Source organism: Chaetodon trifascialis, chromosome 18 (genome assembly GCF_039877785.1).
Source record: "Chaetodon trifascialis isolate fChaTrf1 chromosome 18, fChaTrf1.hap1, whole genome shotgun sequence".
NCBI lineage: Eukaryota > Metazoa > Chordata > Actinopteri > Chaetodontiformes > Chaetodontidae > Chaetodon > Chaetodon trifascialis.
In genome coordinates this window covers 12,821,111-12,838,714 of record NC_092073.1, presented here as the reverse complement: position 1 = coordinate 12,838,714, position 17,604 = coordinate 12,821,111, and the positions used below count along the sequence as shown (strand labels likewise).

Here is a 17,604-nt window from a genome sequence, read left to right as displayed (position 1 = left end):
CCCTAATTATCTCTCTGTCTGTCTTCTCCTTGTTCATTCCTTCTTTATTTTCCCTGCATGCAGCTCTCCTCTCTCATCACAGGGGAATTCAGTGAACGATGCTCTTCTGTAGCTCTGCGTCTTTGTTGCCACAGAAATAGCCACTCGTTCCCTGGCGGCTATCCCAGGCCTCCTCTTAATATACAGCAGCACATCCTCTCAAACCCGGCATTCGTACGCCATGGCTAATATGCACCACGCAGCATATTGTGTAACTGGTACAGTTGCGGCTAATGTTAGCACTGAACAGTGAGATAAAGGGCCTGAAGCTGCTGATGTTGATTTTAGGATTTAAAGAATTTTTTTTTTTTTTGGTAAATACATATGACGTTTTAAGTTTTACAGCTGTAAAGAAAAAAGTTTGTATTTAAAAGAGCGGCCTGTGAGTCCCATGTATTACTATGACTGACATGCGGAAGCATATTTGCAGCATATTGTTGCCTGCCATTGTTCCCTTGTGGCTGCCTACCAACAGATTGACTCTCCCATTCACTACAAACAGTTCATTCCCCCCCGGATGGAGGCGCTGCTGCTGGATGTGTGCTCAGTAACCAACGCTCTCCCTTCCTCGCTTGGTATCTCTCTGTGAGGTTGACACTTAAGCAGCATTCTTGACACATTGGGTTGGATTTTCCTGTGCGAATAGAGATTATTCGGCAGAGGAAAGAACAATCTGTGCCTGTTATTGTGGCTTGTAAGAGCTACAGCTGCTAATCTGAGATGTGGCTGGAAAGAGGAGATGATGGGATGAATGGACGGAGAAGCGGCATGATGGAGCTTCTGTAGAGTGTTTGATGAAGTGTGTGACAGGGATTGAGGTTTGGATTCAGGGAGGTGAGACGTGTGTGACGGAAAATTCTGATCCCATACATAAAAAAACACACCTGCGCACGGAATAAATTCGATTTCATATGATTCAAAAGTAGAGTTTTTGCTTCTTTAGAGGGTTTTAACCTCAGTTTGTCTCATGCATTTCAAACTGAGTCATATGAAGCAGCTTTGCAGTCATATATTGTCCATTTCCTCTCTCAACACCTAATCTTGTGCACTGTTTCAATTTTCTGGAAAACCATTATGCCCATCCCAGAGAAGGGATGGTCAAATTAAACACACATTCCTCTCTTTGAATTTAATCTTTCACCAACAAGAAATTGCAGGGTCAAAAACAATAACACCAGAATGCAAAATGAATGAATTCCCTCACTTCTAAATTATCTCCACACCTTGCTAAGTTTGCAGTAAACCGTCTATGCACGTTATTTTCTCCCCCTCTTTATCTCTCTCTCATTTTCCCACATAGTTGCCACGCAGGCAGGCCGTTCTGATTGGAAACGTTATCAGCGGAGCACACATTTGACTTGGATTGTTTCCCAAAGTGAGGGCTCATTATTGGCGCGTTGGATAATCGTCGGCAGCCAAAGTTGGTTCAGAGAGAAGTCGCCCCGTCGCCCTGAGGCTTCGCTTTAGCTTGGGGTTCACAGAGAGGAGAGAAGATGGGGGGAGGTAGAGGGATAAAGAAGCTGAGGAGTGCCAACGTTTCGAGCTCAGTGGGTAACTTTGCCATAGCTGGAGTGTGTAACGCACAATTTTAATGGCAGCACAGGGGTTTCAAAGGCATTGAGAAGTCACAAATTCTCAGGAAAAGCAGGCTGTAGATGGGCAGATGCTGGAGAAAGAGGAGAAATCATGGAAGCTCAAAAGAAAAGAGATGGAGCTTTAGGAATTGTAACTAAACATGACGTTGAAAAAAGACAGGAAAGAGTTAATAGTGATCTTGACATTAACTTAAACCAGTGTTAGTCTGATAATCTGCCTGGAAGCTGTGTGTAATTGATTCTCCTCCTGCATATATCCTTTAATAATTACTCTGACTTTGCTGTAAAGCTGTGGATAAACTCAACATTAAAAATGCATTTGGCCATGTCAATATTAACACTCCCAGTATATGTATATGCTTTGATAACACTGTTTCATCTATGTATACACGTACTGTAAGTGTGGGTGCCAACCTTTCTGAATTAAAACCACATTATACTAATGCAGTCGATTGTAGCTGCACGTGCTGTGGAAATCTCTGCAGGTTGAATGCATCACCTGTGTGAGAAGGCTGCTCGGCCTCTCAGACTGGTTCAATAGGTTAATGCAGTGTTGCGAATAACAGGGGGCTGCAGTTACAGTGGATCATCTTAATTAAGTGAACTGAATTGATTGGAATAATTCATAATCATGCAGTCAGCTTGGTATGGAGTCTCAGCCGGACCTATTGATCAGAAGCACATGCTTTGTCTTCCTGTTTCCTGGCGTGCATCATAGTGTTTTCACGCACTGTGCCTCAGTGTCCCTATAGGAACAGCGCCATCACTCACAGGGTCTATGTGCCCATATGTCTTATATATGTGTGCGTGTTTGTGTTCATCCACTCATGCTTACGTGTCTGCATATGTGTCTTCTTCTCCACCGTGTTTACTAACATGCCTCTTAGTTCAACGGGCTGGAAAGCCTGCAGGCTTGGTGTGATGTGTGTGAAGGGATGGAGCAGGTCTTAATGTGTGCTTGGTGATGCTGCAAGAATGAGCCCCCATGGAAAAACTTGCCAGGCAGTTCAGGAGGGGGGCGGGTGTTTCCATTTGGACTCCAGCGGCACAAGCTAGCCCTGTTTCATGCCGCAGCTCTCTTATGCACTTTCAGCAGGTGCAAACGTGTACATGCAAAGCAGAAGAGGTGAGAATATATTGCGTATAATTTCACATACACATGCAGTAGCACCAGCATTAGCAGCAGGCTGTCACATCCAAGAAGGGGGATGTTCTGACATTTAGCGAACTGAATACTTCTGGGATTTATTCCTGCTTTGATATTTCATAGATCTGAGTATCCATATGTGTGTGAAAGACAGAAGAAGGGAGATCAACGCCAGCAGCAGCAGCAGCAGCAGCAGCAGCAGCAGCAGCATCACGCCATCCCTACTGTGGTCACCTTGAGCTTACCTGAAAGAAAGAAGACGTATTGTGCATTAAAAAGCATCCACTGTGCCTGTTCACTCTGCTGTGTTTTGGAGATGAAAGAGAGGGAGAAGCAAAGAGAAAAGGGAGCGAGTCTGTGTTTCCTCTTTATTCATTCAGTGGATGAATAAACCCCACCAAGGCCACCACAGAAAAATGAACATGATTAATAATGTATGCTGTATAAATTAGCCACATTCCTCTACAAAATACAAAAAGTTTCAGCTCAGTGTTTAAAACTAGGTTCTTATCACAGTCAAATTTATAAGTAATGATGTTTCAGGAGAGTTCCAAAGAGTGAGGAACTGCCAGCAGCAAGGCTCCGGTTTCAGACTGAAATATCTCAACAATTATGGGATGGATCACCATGAAATTTGCTACAAAGGTTCATGTCCCCCTCAGGATGAACTGTGATCTCTTTGGTGACAACTTGACTTTTGGTCCAGTGCCATCGTCAGGTCAAAGTTTGAACCTCTCCAGTACAAATGCAGCATGTTAGCATTCTCACTGCAGGTATGGTAGCATTTAGCTCAAATCACTGATGTATGCAAGTACAGTCTCACAGAGCCATTAGCATGTAGACTCTAGGTCTGTTAGTGTTCTGCATTTGCATTCTCCCTCATAGTTCTTCCGCGCCTTAGTAATATAGTATAATAATATGCAGCGTTGATGTTTATTCCGAACAGCAACAATAACAACAGTTCTCATCATTGCAACTTATATTGTATCGCCTGGTTTATTATTTAACCCTGTGCAAGTATACTTTTATTCATCTCCTCTTTAATTTATAAAGCTATTCTGGGTCTATTTCTTAGTCATTAGTTATCTTGTACTTGGTGGAAATTCCAATTGCAGTCTGAGGACATTTTTTACTTTCTTTCCCTTCGGTCGCGCTGAAAACATAAAGTATAAAGACCATCGGCACACTGTAATTAATTTACCAGCTGCTGAAGGGAAATGCGGTCTCTTACGACCTACTGCCGTTCAGGTTTTGTGAAGCGAATTTAGTCTTTGCAGACATAACTTTGTGTTTGTGCTGATGAATATATTTTTTGGATATTCTACACCTAAGTTACCATGACAGTCTCTTTTAATCAAATATCTTGGCTAAATGACATTTCTAATCTAATTGGGACTTATTTCATTAAATAAGATTAAGAATGGATGCTGAACGCATGAATTGAAATTACTTGCAGCCACTGCTGCTGTAATAAAAGTGAGATAAACTCCGGTCCCCACTGTGTTTAGAGTGAGTAAACTGCAGGAGGTAATGGCAGTCCTCCAGGTGTGACTCAGGAGAGTAAGGAGGAAGATGACAGGCTCCAGGGATTATAGCTCTCCATCATTTCCAGTCAGTCACTCAGCCCTTGATTTTACAGATGGTGGTGGTCAGAGAAAGTTACCTTGTTGGCTGAATCTCAGCTCGAAAGTCTCCGCTGTTGTCAGAGATATACTGACACTGATTTTTCTGGAGTTGGCCAGGACTGCCATTTTTCAAACCGCCCATGGATGAAAGTGCTGATGTACAGTCAAATAAGTTGTACTGTGCAGTGTGGAGAGGAGTTTTGACATTATGGGAGAACTGGGTATAGACTTTTGGGGTTACTTTATATTCCTCAGCTCAGTTATTTAAATATTTATTCATTTGTCACTGAAAATTTAAAAGTGACAACTACATAGAAATACATCCTTGCAGATGAGATGCCCCCCCCCCTCCACCTACAAGCAATACAATCTCATCTCACCAGCCGTCCTACAGTGGCACCTTAATCAACAGCTTGCCAACAATCCCAACAGCCAAACACCAGAAACCCTCTACACCTTGAAATTTATGACCCGTGTGCCTGTCTGCCACTGCATTGCAGAGGAGGACGTCAGTTGGGATCGTCTACAGCGGTTCTCTCTGCTCTCGCTTGGAGCTGGCATTCAAGTCGGATGAACTGTGAAACTCCGCTTCACCCAGTCGGGGTCCAAATGCAAATTTTGCGCCTGGACTGAGCTAAAAATTTGCTCCCATTCTCATTGCTTTTTTCACCCCGGAGCAGATAAGAACTCTTCCAGCTCTAACGCACGCGGGGTGTACACCAAGATAGAAATGCATACATGCACACATAACACACACTCATAGGCATATACACACACACGCGCACAGCACAGTGTGTTAATGCCACTTCAGGCCGAATAACAGCAGGAAAGGATCCCTACGTACAGGCTTTAGCTGAGTATACACACGCGCCGATCTACAGAGAGAAGCAACATCTTCACAAATTGGCCACTTTCAATTAAAACTGCCTTAAACCCTCGATCAATGCACAATCACTACATGCATTTAGTACAATACGCTTGAAAATGCACATCGATCCAGATCAATAAAAACACACTTTGCACACGCTTCTATCAGCCAGGTGTGCTCCCACATGTCTCTGCTCCAGGCCTGTATGATTTACTGGTGTAATAGTGAACAATAGATGCTGGTGCTGTGGGTTTCCACTGCAGCAGGCGGATCACTGATCAAAGACTCTCTGGCATATTGTACGCTACTTTTCTCCAGGATCCTCTGCTTAGCTAAACCAACACTGGGTTTGACATTACTCCAGCATGGCTGCCTGCCTTTTCCACAGCCTCCTTCTTTATTTATTCTTAAGTTTATTGTACAGCTCTACAAATTAATACTTAGCCCTGCCATGCTGAAAAATCCATGTGCAGTGTCGGGGGGAAAAAAATACTTTTAACAACCCCCTTTGTGGTGTTAAACGGGGTTCAATTTATGCCATTTCAGATTTTAATAGCCCCTCTCTATTTGCTCAATAATTACTTTGCATTCCTTATGCATGGAGGTGGATGGCACTGCTCTCTAAGGTTATTTGCTGCATCAAACCCCAAAGGTATTATGCCTTTGGAATGAAATGTTCAATTTAAAGATACTAACAACGTTGTACTGTTATGATTGATATTCTGGTGCTCATTAGTCATCTTCAGCCCCAGAATTAGCTTTTTCTTAAACTATAGCCATGGTACAGCTACTGATTTGTGTTGGGTAACTGTTCTTGTACAATCTAGGTATATGTGTTAGGGGTGGTGGGTGCAATAGAGATGGACCCAAATGCAGGCAAAAGCAGGCACACAGGAGGAGACAAAGGCAGGCAGGTGAGGGTCAAAACCAGAAGGCAGTCCAACACAAGCAAAAAAATCCAAAACAGAGCAAGCAGATATCCAAAGTCCAGTAAACAGGCAAAAAGCCAAACCCAGAAGATCAAGAGGTAAGCTGATAGAAGCACATGGTGCTGACTTAACAATCGAGGAACACAGGAAGTAGGACAGTACATGTCCTGAGAGGCTGACGATGGGTTACATGTGAGGAGGTGGGCTGGGAAGTCCAGGCAACTGCAGAGCAGATGAGGGAAGTGAGAACAGGTGTGTGGTGGGGTGGGGCAGGCAGATGATGGGGAGATGAGAGACAGTGCGAGGGCATGTGGTGGATAAGTGGAGAGCAGCACTGAGGGGCCCGGGAAAACAGAAATGTGACTGGAGAGGAGGAAGTGCGAGACAGACCGTGGGCCGAAATGGTCTCTATGAATTTCCAATAAATTAGCATAAAATTTCATGTTAAACACCTCGGCTGATTCATCACTTTGCTTTCCAGTTGCGTGTTGGTCAGCAGTGCATCCATTTTGAGAGGTGTAGCTCTGAAGCGTCGCACCGAGCAGGAGAACAGCTGCTGAGAGGGCGATCCATCATTTCAAAAAACTGCAATTGTTTCCTGGCCAGGCTGCCGCTGGACCTCGAAATGTCGTTATCTTGATTATAAACCTGCTCATAACATTAATTCAACTTCAGACTTAAGCCTCGCTGTGTCTGTTTGCCAGCTGAAAAGGAGGAATGGAAAGAAAAATGACTATGTTAATAGATCGCCAGCAGAGAGAGAGAGAGAGAGAGAGAAGGGGGAAGCGGAGCAGACTTTGATGGGAAATGAGAGATGAGAGAGAAACGAGCTAATAGATCTTCAACACAAATAATATTGGCCAGTAGTGACAGGCTGTCAGAAATACACTACATATCATTAAATCCACATCTGCTGCCCTGATTTTAAATTAGAAAATGAATTGGTATTCAGCTCTGTGCACTCTGTTCCCCTCTCAAACCAACTGTACCCTCGACACATGAGCTGCAGTGACTCATTTGCACAATCAATAGTTTTTAATTCAAGAGACTGGAGTCTTCTAAACTTTCAGCAGCCAAAGAACTTTGCTACCCTAAATTTGTCCACAGCTAAAGCAATGGATCATGTTGATAATAAGGCAAGGCTTGAGGAATTAGTTGTCTAACGTTAACAAACTAAAGGTTGTTCTGTACATGTGTGCATCTGATGTTCAAAGCTTTCACAATGCCACTGAATGCCGCCTGCTTTTGTCTGAAGTTAACCTTGTATTCCTGAAAAGCATTTAGCAGATGCAGGGGAGAGAAAATTGGCTTTGATCTGCGGTTAGTCAGAATTTTTCATCATCCTTCTCTTTCCTTACAGACACTTATGTGCCAAAACTTTGATTCTGGACAGATTGATTGAAATAAAAGTTTAATTTCCTTGTTTAAAACCTGTGTAGCAGTTCTGCCCACGAGAGCACGGGTATTGATTCGGTGTTGAACTGGTCAAATGCAGCTTGTGGGTAAATTTGACTACGGCTGAAACAATTAATCCATCAGGCGGCTGACAGAAAATTAATCTGCAAGTGTATTTTGATGATTGATTAACAGTTACAGGCACGTATTGAACAAGCTGCATTTCATCGAATGACTGACCTTGTTGAATAAATGAAAATTTGTGCTTTTAGCCTTGACTTGAAAGAGTGAATGTTAATGAGTTTAACTTAAAAATCACGGTGCAAATCACTCCCTTCTTCACTCATTCATTCTTTTCATTCTTCACTCACTGCTTCCTCTGTAATAGACTCTCAGTAGTTTAGTGTGAGCACTAAATTAGAATTCATGGTGTGCATATATTATAAACTCAGACACTCAGAGAGTGGACACTGTGTATGGTAAATAGGGAGAGATGTCAGACGTAGGAGCAGCTCTTCAGCTTTGAAATTGCAGATCTTGAAATGGCCATTTTTCTGAGCACTTTAAGGACTTCAAGGACTTGTTGTCTTAAAAGCTTCAGGATTAAAGTTCAGCCTTTACCAGCAGCAGTTGAGAAAGCAGCCTTATCACAAGGTCCATGTAGTAGCTTAGCTTAGCATGTAGTAGCATTGTTGCAGTAATTCATAATTCATAGATACCCTCCAGTGTTTCAACATTTTGAACGGTAAATGGTTACGATTTAGCAGAATAACTACAAATGCTTGTTGACATTGCAAATTCCTATAACTCAAAAGGCCACCTTGCTAATAAGCGTGACTGCAGTTATTTCCCATGAGCTAATTGGTCCTCAGTGGCACCTGGATGACCCGCATGTCTCTACAGTCATGGCTGCTTGATGAGCACAGGTTTTCATGTCTCATTAACAGAGATGTGAGTTAATGCGAGGGGATGCCAGGCATAACCCCCCCCCCCGTCCTTGGATATATGTGTATATTCCCCCCACTCATTTAATTAACCGGCCAGAGCTAGCCATCGTTGCTGGGCTGTTCATTAAACCCATATCGCAGACACAGAGAGGCAGAATGGAACCTGATCTTAATCAGACCTGAAGGAAATGATTTCCAGGCAATGGCGTCTTCGAGTTGTTGAGATATAAATGTATGCTGCGGATATTTGGCTTGCTCCGTTGTGGGTGTGTATATATGTTCTGTGGAGCAGATGCTACAGCTCAAACAAGAAAAGTCTCTTTCATGCTACTTGGAGGTTTGTTTAAATTGTTTTAATTTGATCGGGAGCCAGCGTTTCCCAGCAGCTGTGACCTTGTGTATGCTGAATATAAAAACTCCTTTTGATCATCTTGGTAAATATCTGTGTGCATGCCAGCATCCACACATGCACATGCCAGCCTCTGCCCTTCAAACCTCACACCCACCACAACCCCCCCCCCAACCCCCCCAACACCCGCCCATTCTCACATGACACTGTATATGAAACGGTTTGTTCGTCTTGTTAATATGCTGCGTCTAATGATGCATATGAAAAGCAATCAGTGAGGCAGCAGAGGATCTGCTTGAGGAGCAGCGTTAATAACTTAGGGAAGCAGGAGATTGCATTACCCCCGCTGGCTCCACAGACACACATACAGTATCCATATTACACAGAAAATTCACACTGTGGTTCATTCAGCACTCCGTTGTGCCATACATTTAATTTTTCCTTGTATGACTTGTTGGTTTAGTTTAGCAGGAATGTGTACACACATCTTTTGCACATGTGGGAGCGTTACAACACATATGGGTTGGTTTGTTTGATGGCTGTAATGGATATTTTGTCTATGTTTTGCACGTATGTGTTGTCAGCATATACCGTACACAGCATCTGCATGGGATCAGTGAGAGCAGCGTGCCTCCTGGCCGGGTGCAGCGTATAGAAGAGTCGCTTAAATAATTCACTCACCGCTGATTCAAGCTGAACGCACTTTTTACACCTTCCCAGCAGCAGCAGCTCGATCTCTGCACCTCGGCCTCTATTCACGGCTGATATCAGCTGATGTTTGATAGTGTAAACACGGCTAAATGTGTCACCTCAGCTCCCCTCCTTGTTGTGCGTTATTTTAAATATCATTAACATGAGTGCAATATGTACTGATCATAAAAGGTTTATGATATAAATGCAAAACATTACATAATTTATCGTAGCCTCTGCCTATGGGGCATTGCTCAGTCAGCACAAATCCTACAGAGGAAAAACCCATGTGCATAATTTATGTGAACAACTGAGCGCAGGCAAGGCTGCTTTACTGGTTATAGCACTGATTAACAACTTATATTATCCAGTCTTTTTATCAGTCATAAAATATCAAAACCTTGATAACATCAATGTTTTGTAATGCACAACATGGCGCAGAGTGAGTTGCACGCAGCTGTTGGAAAGTCAGTGTCAGCTGTGGATTTTATTTGATTTTTAAACAAGCTTTGGTCAACTATTTCAGTCCATAATCCTAATAGTTCATTAGTCGGAACAATTCTCTGAGGCGTTAAGATTAGCGAGTCTGTGCTGCTCTTAACTGCTCCTTCACTGCTGTGCTTTCAAACTGTAATTTTTGAACTGAAGCCCAAACAGCTCTCCAGCGTGACTGTGGAGGCTTTTCATTGATGCTGCTCTCCTCTCAGGCTAGTTTGTGTGTATTGGACCTTCAACTTAGCGCTATTTATGCCAGTTTATTACCGTCATCCTCGTCCTCACAGTGCCGCCCATGCCTTAGTTAACAGAAATGCCTTTCTGTTTGAGGATGGAGAGGACGTGCATGCCGTGCTCTCATCAGCTGTGTTTTGACTGATGTGGGCAAACAGGGCATGACAGGTCCTCCCAAATTGAAATGTCAGCCATCACGTTAATTCCACAGAATCAGTGTAAGAGAGAGGGAGGTGGGGAGGGATGGAGGGAAACGGGGAGTGGGGAAGTGCTTCCACCAAACCCATGACCCCTTCTGCCCTCCCCCAGCCCCACTCCTTGTTTAAATACCCCCCTCTTTTAATTTTTAATTTACCACAGCATCTCCAATTATTCCGCATCGCCGTTTTCACGTTCTCCCTCTCTACGATCAGACGCTCACCACCCTCTCGCTCTCTCTCCCCCTCCCCCTCATGTCCTCTCTCTCTATCTCTCTCTTCTCTCTCTCTCTCTCTTGGTTTCAGTGAGATGAAGCAGGAGCTGGCGGAGGAAGGCAGCAGATGCTCCATCCTCTCCAAGCAGCACCGCTTCAACGAGCACTGCTGTATCCGCTGCTGCGCGCCCTTCACCTTCCTGCTCAACCCCAAGCGCCTGTGCCTGGACTGCCAGTACAACGTCTGCAAGACCTGCTGCACCTACAGCAAGAGGGACAAAGCCTGGCTCTGCTCTGCATGCCAGAAGGGCAGGTTAGTGTTTTCACACACATTCGCATACGCACCAGCGGCAGTGGGGAGATTAGAGTAACGACAGAGGAAAGTGATGGGGATGGGAGATGTGAGAGAAGCTGTGAATTGGTGGATGTGAGGACACTGAAGCAGGGGGAAATTGGAGTAGAGAACAGAGGGGATTTATGGGGGGCAAAGAAGGGAGAGACAGATATGAGAGGAAAAAGTCACTGAATGAGAGCGAACGTGGGAGTCAGCACTGGGTGATTTTTAGGATTTAGTTTGATTTATGTTGTGGACATCCAACTCTTTTATTCATTTCTGATGGAAAAGAAATGTTTTCAGCTTTGTTTTCCTGCCTTTTAAATAATTCTGGTAGTTGCACAGCAAAGGACGGAGAAGATGGGGCTTTTAAATGAGAAGGTAATAAAAAGTGGGGTAGAAGAGGGGAGGAATTTGATATATGTGTCGTCAAGTAACGTGTGGTCGGGTGAAATATATGTTAATCTATATGACAACGACATAGACACAGAAAGATGTAGACACAGCCGGGCAGGGAAGATGAATTATCACGCATGTCCAATTTTTGCAAAGATTTCTGCTGTACAACTCCGATTTCTAGTGGGAAATCCTTATTTTCTTAATATTTTTTTTATTTCCTCTGTCTTTTCTGATCACATCTCAGAAAACTAAAAAAAAAAAAAATCACAGTTTCAGAAAAAGGAAGAAGAGAACAGACATTTAAGATTTATGGAACAAGAGAAAGCGAGGAGGCAGGGGAACATGAGACAAGCTGGCTGTAGTTGAATTTGCATGTGTCACAGAACTGCGTGTTTGTAAAGGTTGTTTACGGATGCGTGTCTGTCCGAAGCCTTGGGAGTTGTTCTAGTGCCCCGACTAACCATTGGGTGAATATTAAGCTCAATCTCTCAGGGCAGCAAGGGTGGGGTGTTTGAAATACTGTAACACTGGAGGGTGTGAGTCAGTGTCTGTGATGGATTTATGGTAAAATCAACTGTGATCTTGAGGTATTGGATAAGCCAATACGTGTGAATGTATATATAAGACTGTAATGTGTCTTCTTTAGGGTCTGCATGTGTTATTGGAATTGCTTTTAGTTCGATTGTCGTGTTTTTTCCCACTTAAGATTCTGCTTTTGGTGCTAATGTCCTTCCTCCTGATACTCCACAGGTCCTTGGGTGTGATTTAGTGCATTTGTTGTGATATTGAGAGTGCAGTATCACAGGAAAGAGATGCGGGTGTGTCAGGGGTGCATTTTATATTTTCTGCCTGTTCGTGTGTGTTAAGGTGGAGGTAGACAGGATTGCGGAGCATGACAAAGCTGTCCGAAAATGTGTTGCCCCTCTACTTGGCCTTATTTCTTCCCATCAATCCTCCAGCTCCGTCTCTTTTCGTCTTTCATTGATTTTTGCTGCACCGTGTATTGAGTTAGACCCGCTGCCCCGAGTCCTGGTGTTTGAGACAGGAGGGAGGAGGAGGATGGAGCAGGAGAGACAGCAAAGAGGAGGAGGAGGAGGAGGAGGAGGGAAAGGGATGATGGCGGTCAAAAGAGGTGGCAAGGTTTGCATTGATCACTCTTCCCTCGCACTCTCCCCCGTTCCTTTCTCCCTATCACTCTCTCTGCCCGAGGCTCAGTCATGTTCTCATTAGGGGTTTAGAGACTGAGTCACAGATGGGCCTGATGTCACAACATTGCGTCTACCAGCTACATATAAATACAGCACTTTTCATTAGCGCATTAAAAGAGCTTAAATCTGGTTTTAGAATGAATTACTCTCTCTCCGGGTGGAGTCGTGTCATTTGGAACAGTGATTTACAGCTTGCACGGGTGTTGAGCTTGAGGTGAGAGGAGCCCTAAGCATTATTTTGGAAATAGCTATTAGTCTACTGTTGGAGTGGATGGTTGCAAGAAAAAAAGGCATTGATTTCATGCTAAATAGACTGTAACTGTCGGGAAATGACTCCAGCGTGAGGGGATGCTTTCTGAAAGACGAGGATTAAAGAGGAGTCATTGTGCCGTGAATACAATGTCATTTAAGCAATTTGTCATTTGTTTCCAATATTTTTACAGAGAATATGCAACATGAAAGGCAGCATCAGTCTAAAAGTTTTCAAATCTACTGTTTTCATTCATAATAAATCAACTTAACGGTATCTTCTCCTCCTGAATATCAGTGTTTTTTTGCCTCTTTTTTAACCATTTTGAGGGAATTCAGCTGAATCTGAATGCAAAATTAATTTGCAAAAGGGAACAGACCGCCAAACGGTCTCACTCACATGTGCCGGCTGTCCATCAGCATTCGCGGTGGCGCGGCCACGCTGCTCAGAAGTGCGATCCGTCTAGGGAAAGCAGATTTGTAATCATCGCACACATGGACACACTCAGAGGCTAAAGTCACCCACTCACACTTGGGTGCACACAAGAATGTAATGAATGATCGTACACCCAAGCAGACACATGGTTGCAAGCAAATAATGATATGTGAGCACATGCATCGATCGTATGTCCATTAATTACATTTATGAGCAGCTGGAGTTGAGATGGACGCTGTCATTGATTGGTTGATTGTTTTTGTCAGTTGATATGAGATGCTTGCATGCTGGTGACAGATGGTGTTTGAAAAAGTGAAAGTGAATCAGCAGCTTTGTCATAACACCTGCCGAGTCTTTTAAACGCACACTCATGCTCATACACATGCAGCAAACACAGCTTTCCCTCCTGAGCGAGTGGGACAAGCATGACCAGTTGCAGTCTGGTAGAATTATCAGCATCCTCAGCCCACGGTCCACGAGCAGAGCACACACGCACTCCCAAACCACACACCGGTGGTTCGGCGAGAGAAGTCAAAGCATGTTTTAGTGGAAGCTGAAAAGTGTGTTTTTTCTTGTTTTGGCTCCGCGCACAAAGCAGTGGGGGAAATGTTAAAGGGGAGAGCAGGAGATGAAGAGAGATGAAGGTCAAGAGAGAAAGGACGAGGGGGAGGGCAGGAAGATGAAAAAGGCATTTAGAGAGCGGATGACAGAGGAGGAGAGTGCTTGTCCCAATTATCCGAGAGGGGAAATGCCACTGAATTGTCCTTTTGTTTTGAATCTCGCACTGAGAAGTTCCTCTTCCCATATTTTGCCATGTCTTCTCTTTTCTCTGCCTTTGAATTTTTTAGGTCCTGTCCTCTCTTATATTCTAACACGTCGCCCGTCTCTCTATCTGATGAAGTCTCCATTAACCACATTCATGTTTGAGCTGCTGCACGGCTCTGTGCTTAATCTGCAGAAATGGACCATTGTGTGCCTCTCCATGCAGTCCTCAGGCCATAGAATGATGTACCTATGTACAGTGTGTGTGTGTGTGTGTGTGTGTGTGTGTGTGTGTGTGTGTGTGTGTGTGTGTGTGTGTGTGTGTGTGTACGTGTACGTGCCTGTGTGCACAGAAATAGCAATACACTAAAGTGGCAAACTGTTCTTACCACTTTATGGTTTTCATAATCTCATCCTAAAGCAATAACTGTGAGATTATGGCATCTGCTGCAGACCTATACTGTGCTGTATATATGCACAAATACACACACACACACACACACACACACACACACACATTAACAGGAGAGGCTTATACACAAGCCCATGTATATCTAATGTAAGTGCACACATAAGCACACACCTTCACTGGGCATCGTAATGCAATTGAATGACATTTTTTCCACTAAATTCCTTTTAATATTTTAATCAGAGTGACTTAATTTTCCATGCATGGAAGCAGATCATTGTACTGTGGATAAGTGTGTGCATTGCAAACAGTCTGTGTTTACACATGCAGGCGCAGAGCCCCACATACCTCTATATCCACATGCACACACACGGCTGCACTTCTAGTCTGTCCTTTTTAAATATGAATCAGAGCGAGCTCCGGCGCTGTCAGGGTGCTGTAACCACATAGCTGACAGACAGCTGCACACACACACATGCACACACACACGGTCCACATTTAATTATTTGGTTGGTTCTTTGTAAAAGGGCCGCCGTCTTCTAAAGGCCAAGCAGAAGCTGATTGGCTCGGGGGCCTCAGGACATGAGCTAACAAGAACATACAAAACTCTCCAGTCGTAGTAGTAGAAGCTCAGTGCTGTAGTAGTTTATTTAACGTGCGACCACAGGAATGCACACAAACACATTTACAGCTGTTACAGCAGCAGCTCCTGTCACTTTCTCAGAGACTGTGAATACAGGAAGCCTTGCTGTTTGTTTTCACCTGTAAGGAGACGTGAATGGATGGTTTTTTACCATATCAGCAGGTTTCATATGTCACCATACAAGCTGTTAATTCCAAAGCAGCATGTTCAGGAGGTGATAATCCAGATGCTGATCAGCATCATTCATGACTGCAGAGATGTTACACTTCTGATATTATCATGTTAATCTTCCCCTTTTTATGGCAAGTGTGCATCTGCAGCTCTGGAATGTTTATCTTTTGCAGGAATACACACAATATCTGGTCAATTTTGTGGCTTTCCATTAGTTTAATAGCTGACATTTGGCACATTGAAGCTATGTCTTCCCCTTTTTACCCTCATCCTCATTTAGCTGATTAGTATTGTAGATGTTTTATTGCTTGAATGAATCCATGGGTGGCTGCCAGCTGCTGTTTTGTTGTCCTCAAAGTTTAATATTGAAATCCTTTGATGGTTTATGGAAAATAGATCCCATAACTCTTACATTGATTTTCTTAAACACGCTGACAAAGCCAGAATCCTTTTTGGCACACTATAACAGGCTGAGTTATGCATTGTTTTTGCAGAGTTTCTACCACATTTGCTTTTTAATACACAGTCTTGAGAGGCAGGAAATGAACCTAGTGACTTTTTCCGTGGACTTCCTTGTGCTTCTGTGACTCTTCACCTTTCTCCTTTTCCATCCACTTCCTCCATATTAAATGCATTTCATGCATGCATGATTATTATTTTTTACATGTCAAAATGAGCCCACAACAATAGGAGCCAATGCATGTTTATAAGGACACCAGCGCTATAAACTCCATGAACTCTCTCTTGCTGCTACCAGACAAGCACCTGCGGCTAGGAGAGGCAGAGAGTCACAGTCTGATCTTTTTCTGTCCTCCTTGCGGGGGTATTTTTATCAGTGCTGGTGAGCAAGACTAGTCTTAGACAGGGAGGGTCTGCCCTGCAGCACGGGGCTGCAGATGAAATGTGTACATGCCGCAGACATCTCAGCTTTAGTGAGACCTTTACACGTCTGTGTCTGTTTGTGTCTGGCTGCTTGTTTGTCTGGTTTTTTAGCAGCTGGATGAACAATGGATTGCAGGACTTATTATTGTGTGTTTTTTTTTTTTCAATAAAGAGCCAAAACAGCGAGCTGCAAGCCTCAGTAGATGAAGAATGGAAGTCTCCCCTCTCATTCGTCACGCTGTAGCACCATCAATATGCTGCGTGGAACTTTTAAATCACACCAGGCAACATTTGCGGCAAAGAAAGTTGATGTGTGCAACCATATTTCATGCTGCTGTCACAGCTATACCCATGTAAATGTGCTCTGGGTATAGAAGGGACTATTTTATTCCAGTCAGTGCACAAAATTGACTAAATTGAGTGTCTGAACATTCCCATGCTTAATACCCAGGAAGCTTTTCATCAATTGAAACAGTTTGAAGAACGAAGAGCGCAGCTGAACCAACTTGCAAACCCCTCATCTCTTGTGAGCTGCAGGCACAGGAAGGAGAGCCACTAATCACCCTCTCTCCTTCCATCTTCCCCTCTTCTCTCCTTCCATCGTGGCCTTGTCTCGTGTCCAACCCAGCTGACACAGGAGCCACCAGTCGGTCGGATCTCTTGATGGTGATTTGCGCAGCACACACGCACACACACAGAATCTTGCAGGTTTAAACACCTCCTGGTGGTCCCAACTTGACTCCGACTTGGATCTACTGAAGTACCCCCGTATCATTAATTGAAACATAGCCTAAATTAGAAATCGTGCTTGAATTTTACTAATGCAATTTGTGCAAGAGTTTCCTTTAAAACTAATTACTGCTGAGTTTTTCAGCCTTGAAGCAATCTCACTGTGTGTGTGTGTGTGTGTGTGTGTGTGTGTGTGTGTGTGTGTGTGTGTGTGTGTGTGTGTGTGTGCGCACAGCAGCTACCTTTCTGTGTGTGTCTGCACTTTGTTGTGTTGCTGTGTGCACTCAGTGTGTGTGGATTCCTGCATTGTAACTTCTCATCGTGTGATCCTTTGTGTCCCATGAAAGCATTTTTCTCTGGAGGGGTTGAATTTCTACAGCAGGTGATAAATCACTGCTATCCAGGTAAACATGTGAGCACACAAATATGCATAGAGATGGACTCACACACACAAAGAGCCTTGACTGTTCTCTCATGTGGGTGGGTTAATTCCTGTCAGTTGTGTGAATACCGTTGTGTGTTATTTTGAATATATTGCTCTGAGTCATTAATGTCTCTCTGACTTCACCGGTCGGCCCCCGGCTCCCAAGCCTCCTCCGCGCGTGTGTGTGGGTGGGTGAGACTGAATCAGTCGCACCTCTAATCTGAGAACCACTC

General features: G+C 43.9%; 1 protein-coding gene across 5 annotated transcripts in view; it reads left to right on the top strand.

Annotated features, from left to right (window-relative positions):
• myripb (myosin VIIA and Rab interacting protein b) overlaps positions 1-17,604 on the top strand; it is a 105,686-nt gene that overhangs the window by 38,408 nt on the left and 49,674 nt on the right. For all 5 annotated transcript variants that reach the window (XM_070986336.1, XM_070986335.1, XM_070986334.1 and 2 more), the window contains exon 3: positions 10,817-11,038. In XM_070986336.1, the coding sequence (XP_070842437.1) occupies positions 10,817-11,038 (222 nt within the window). The remainder of the gene's footprint in view (positions 1-10,816; positions 11,039-17,604) is intronic.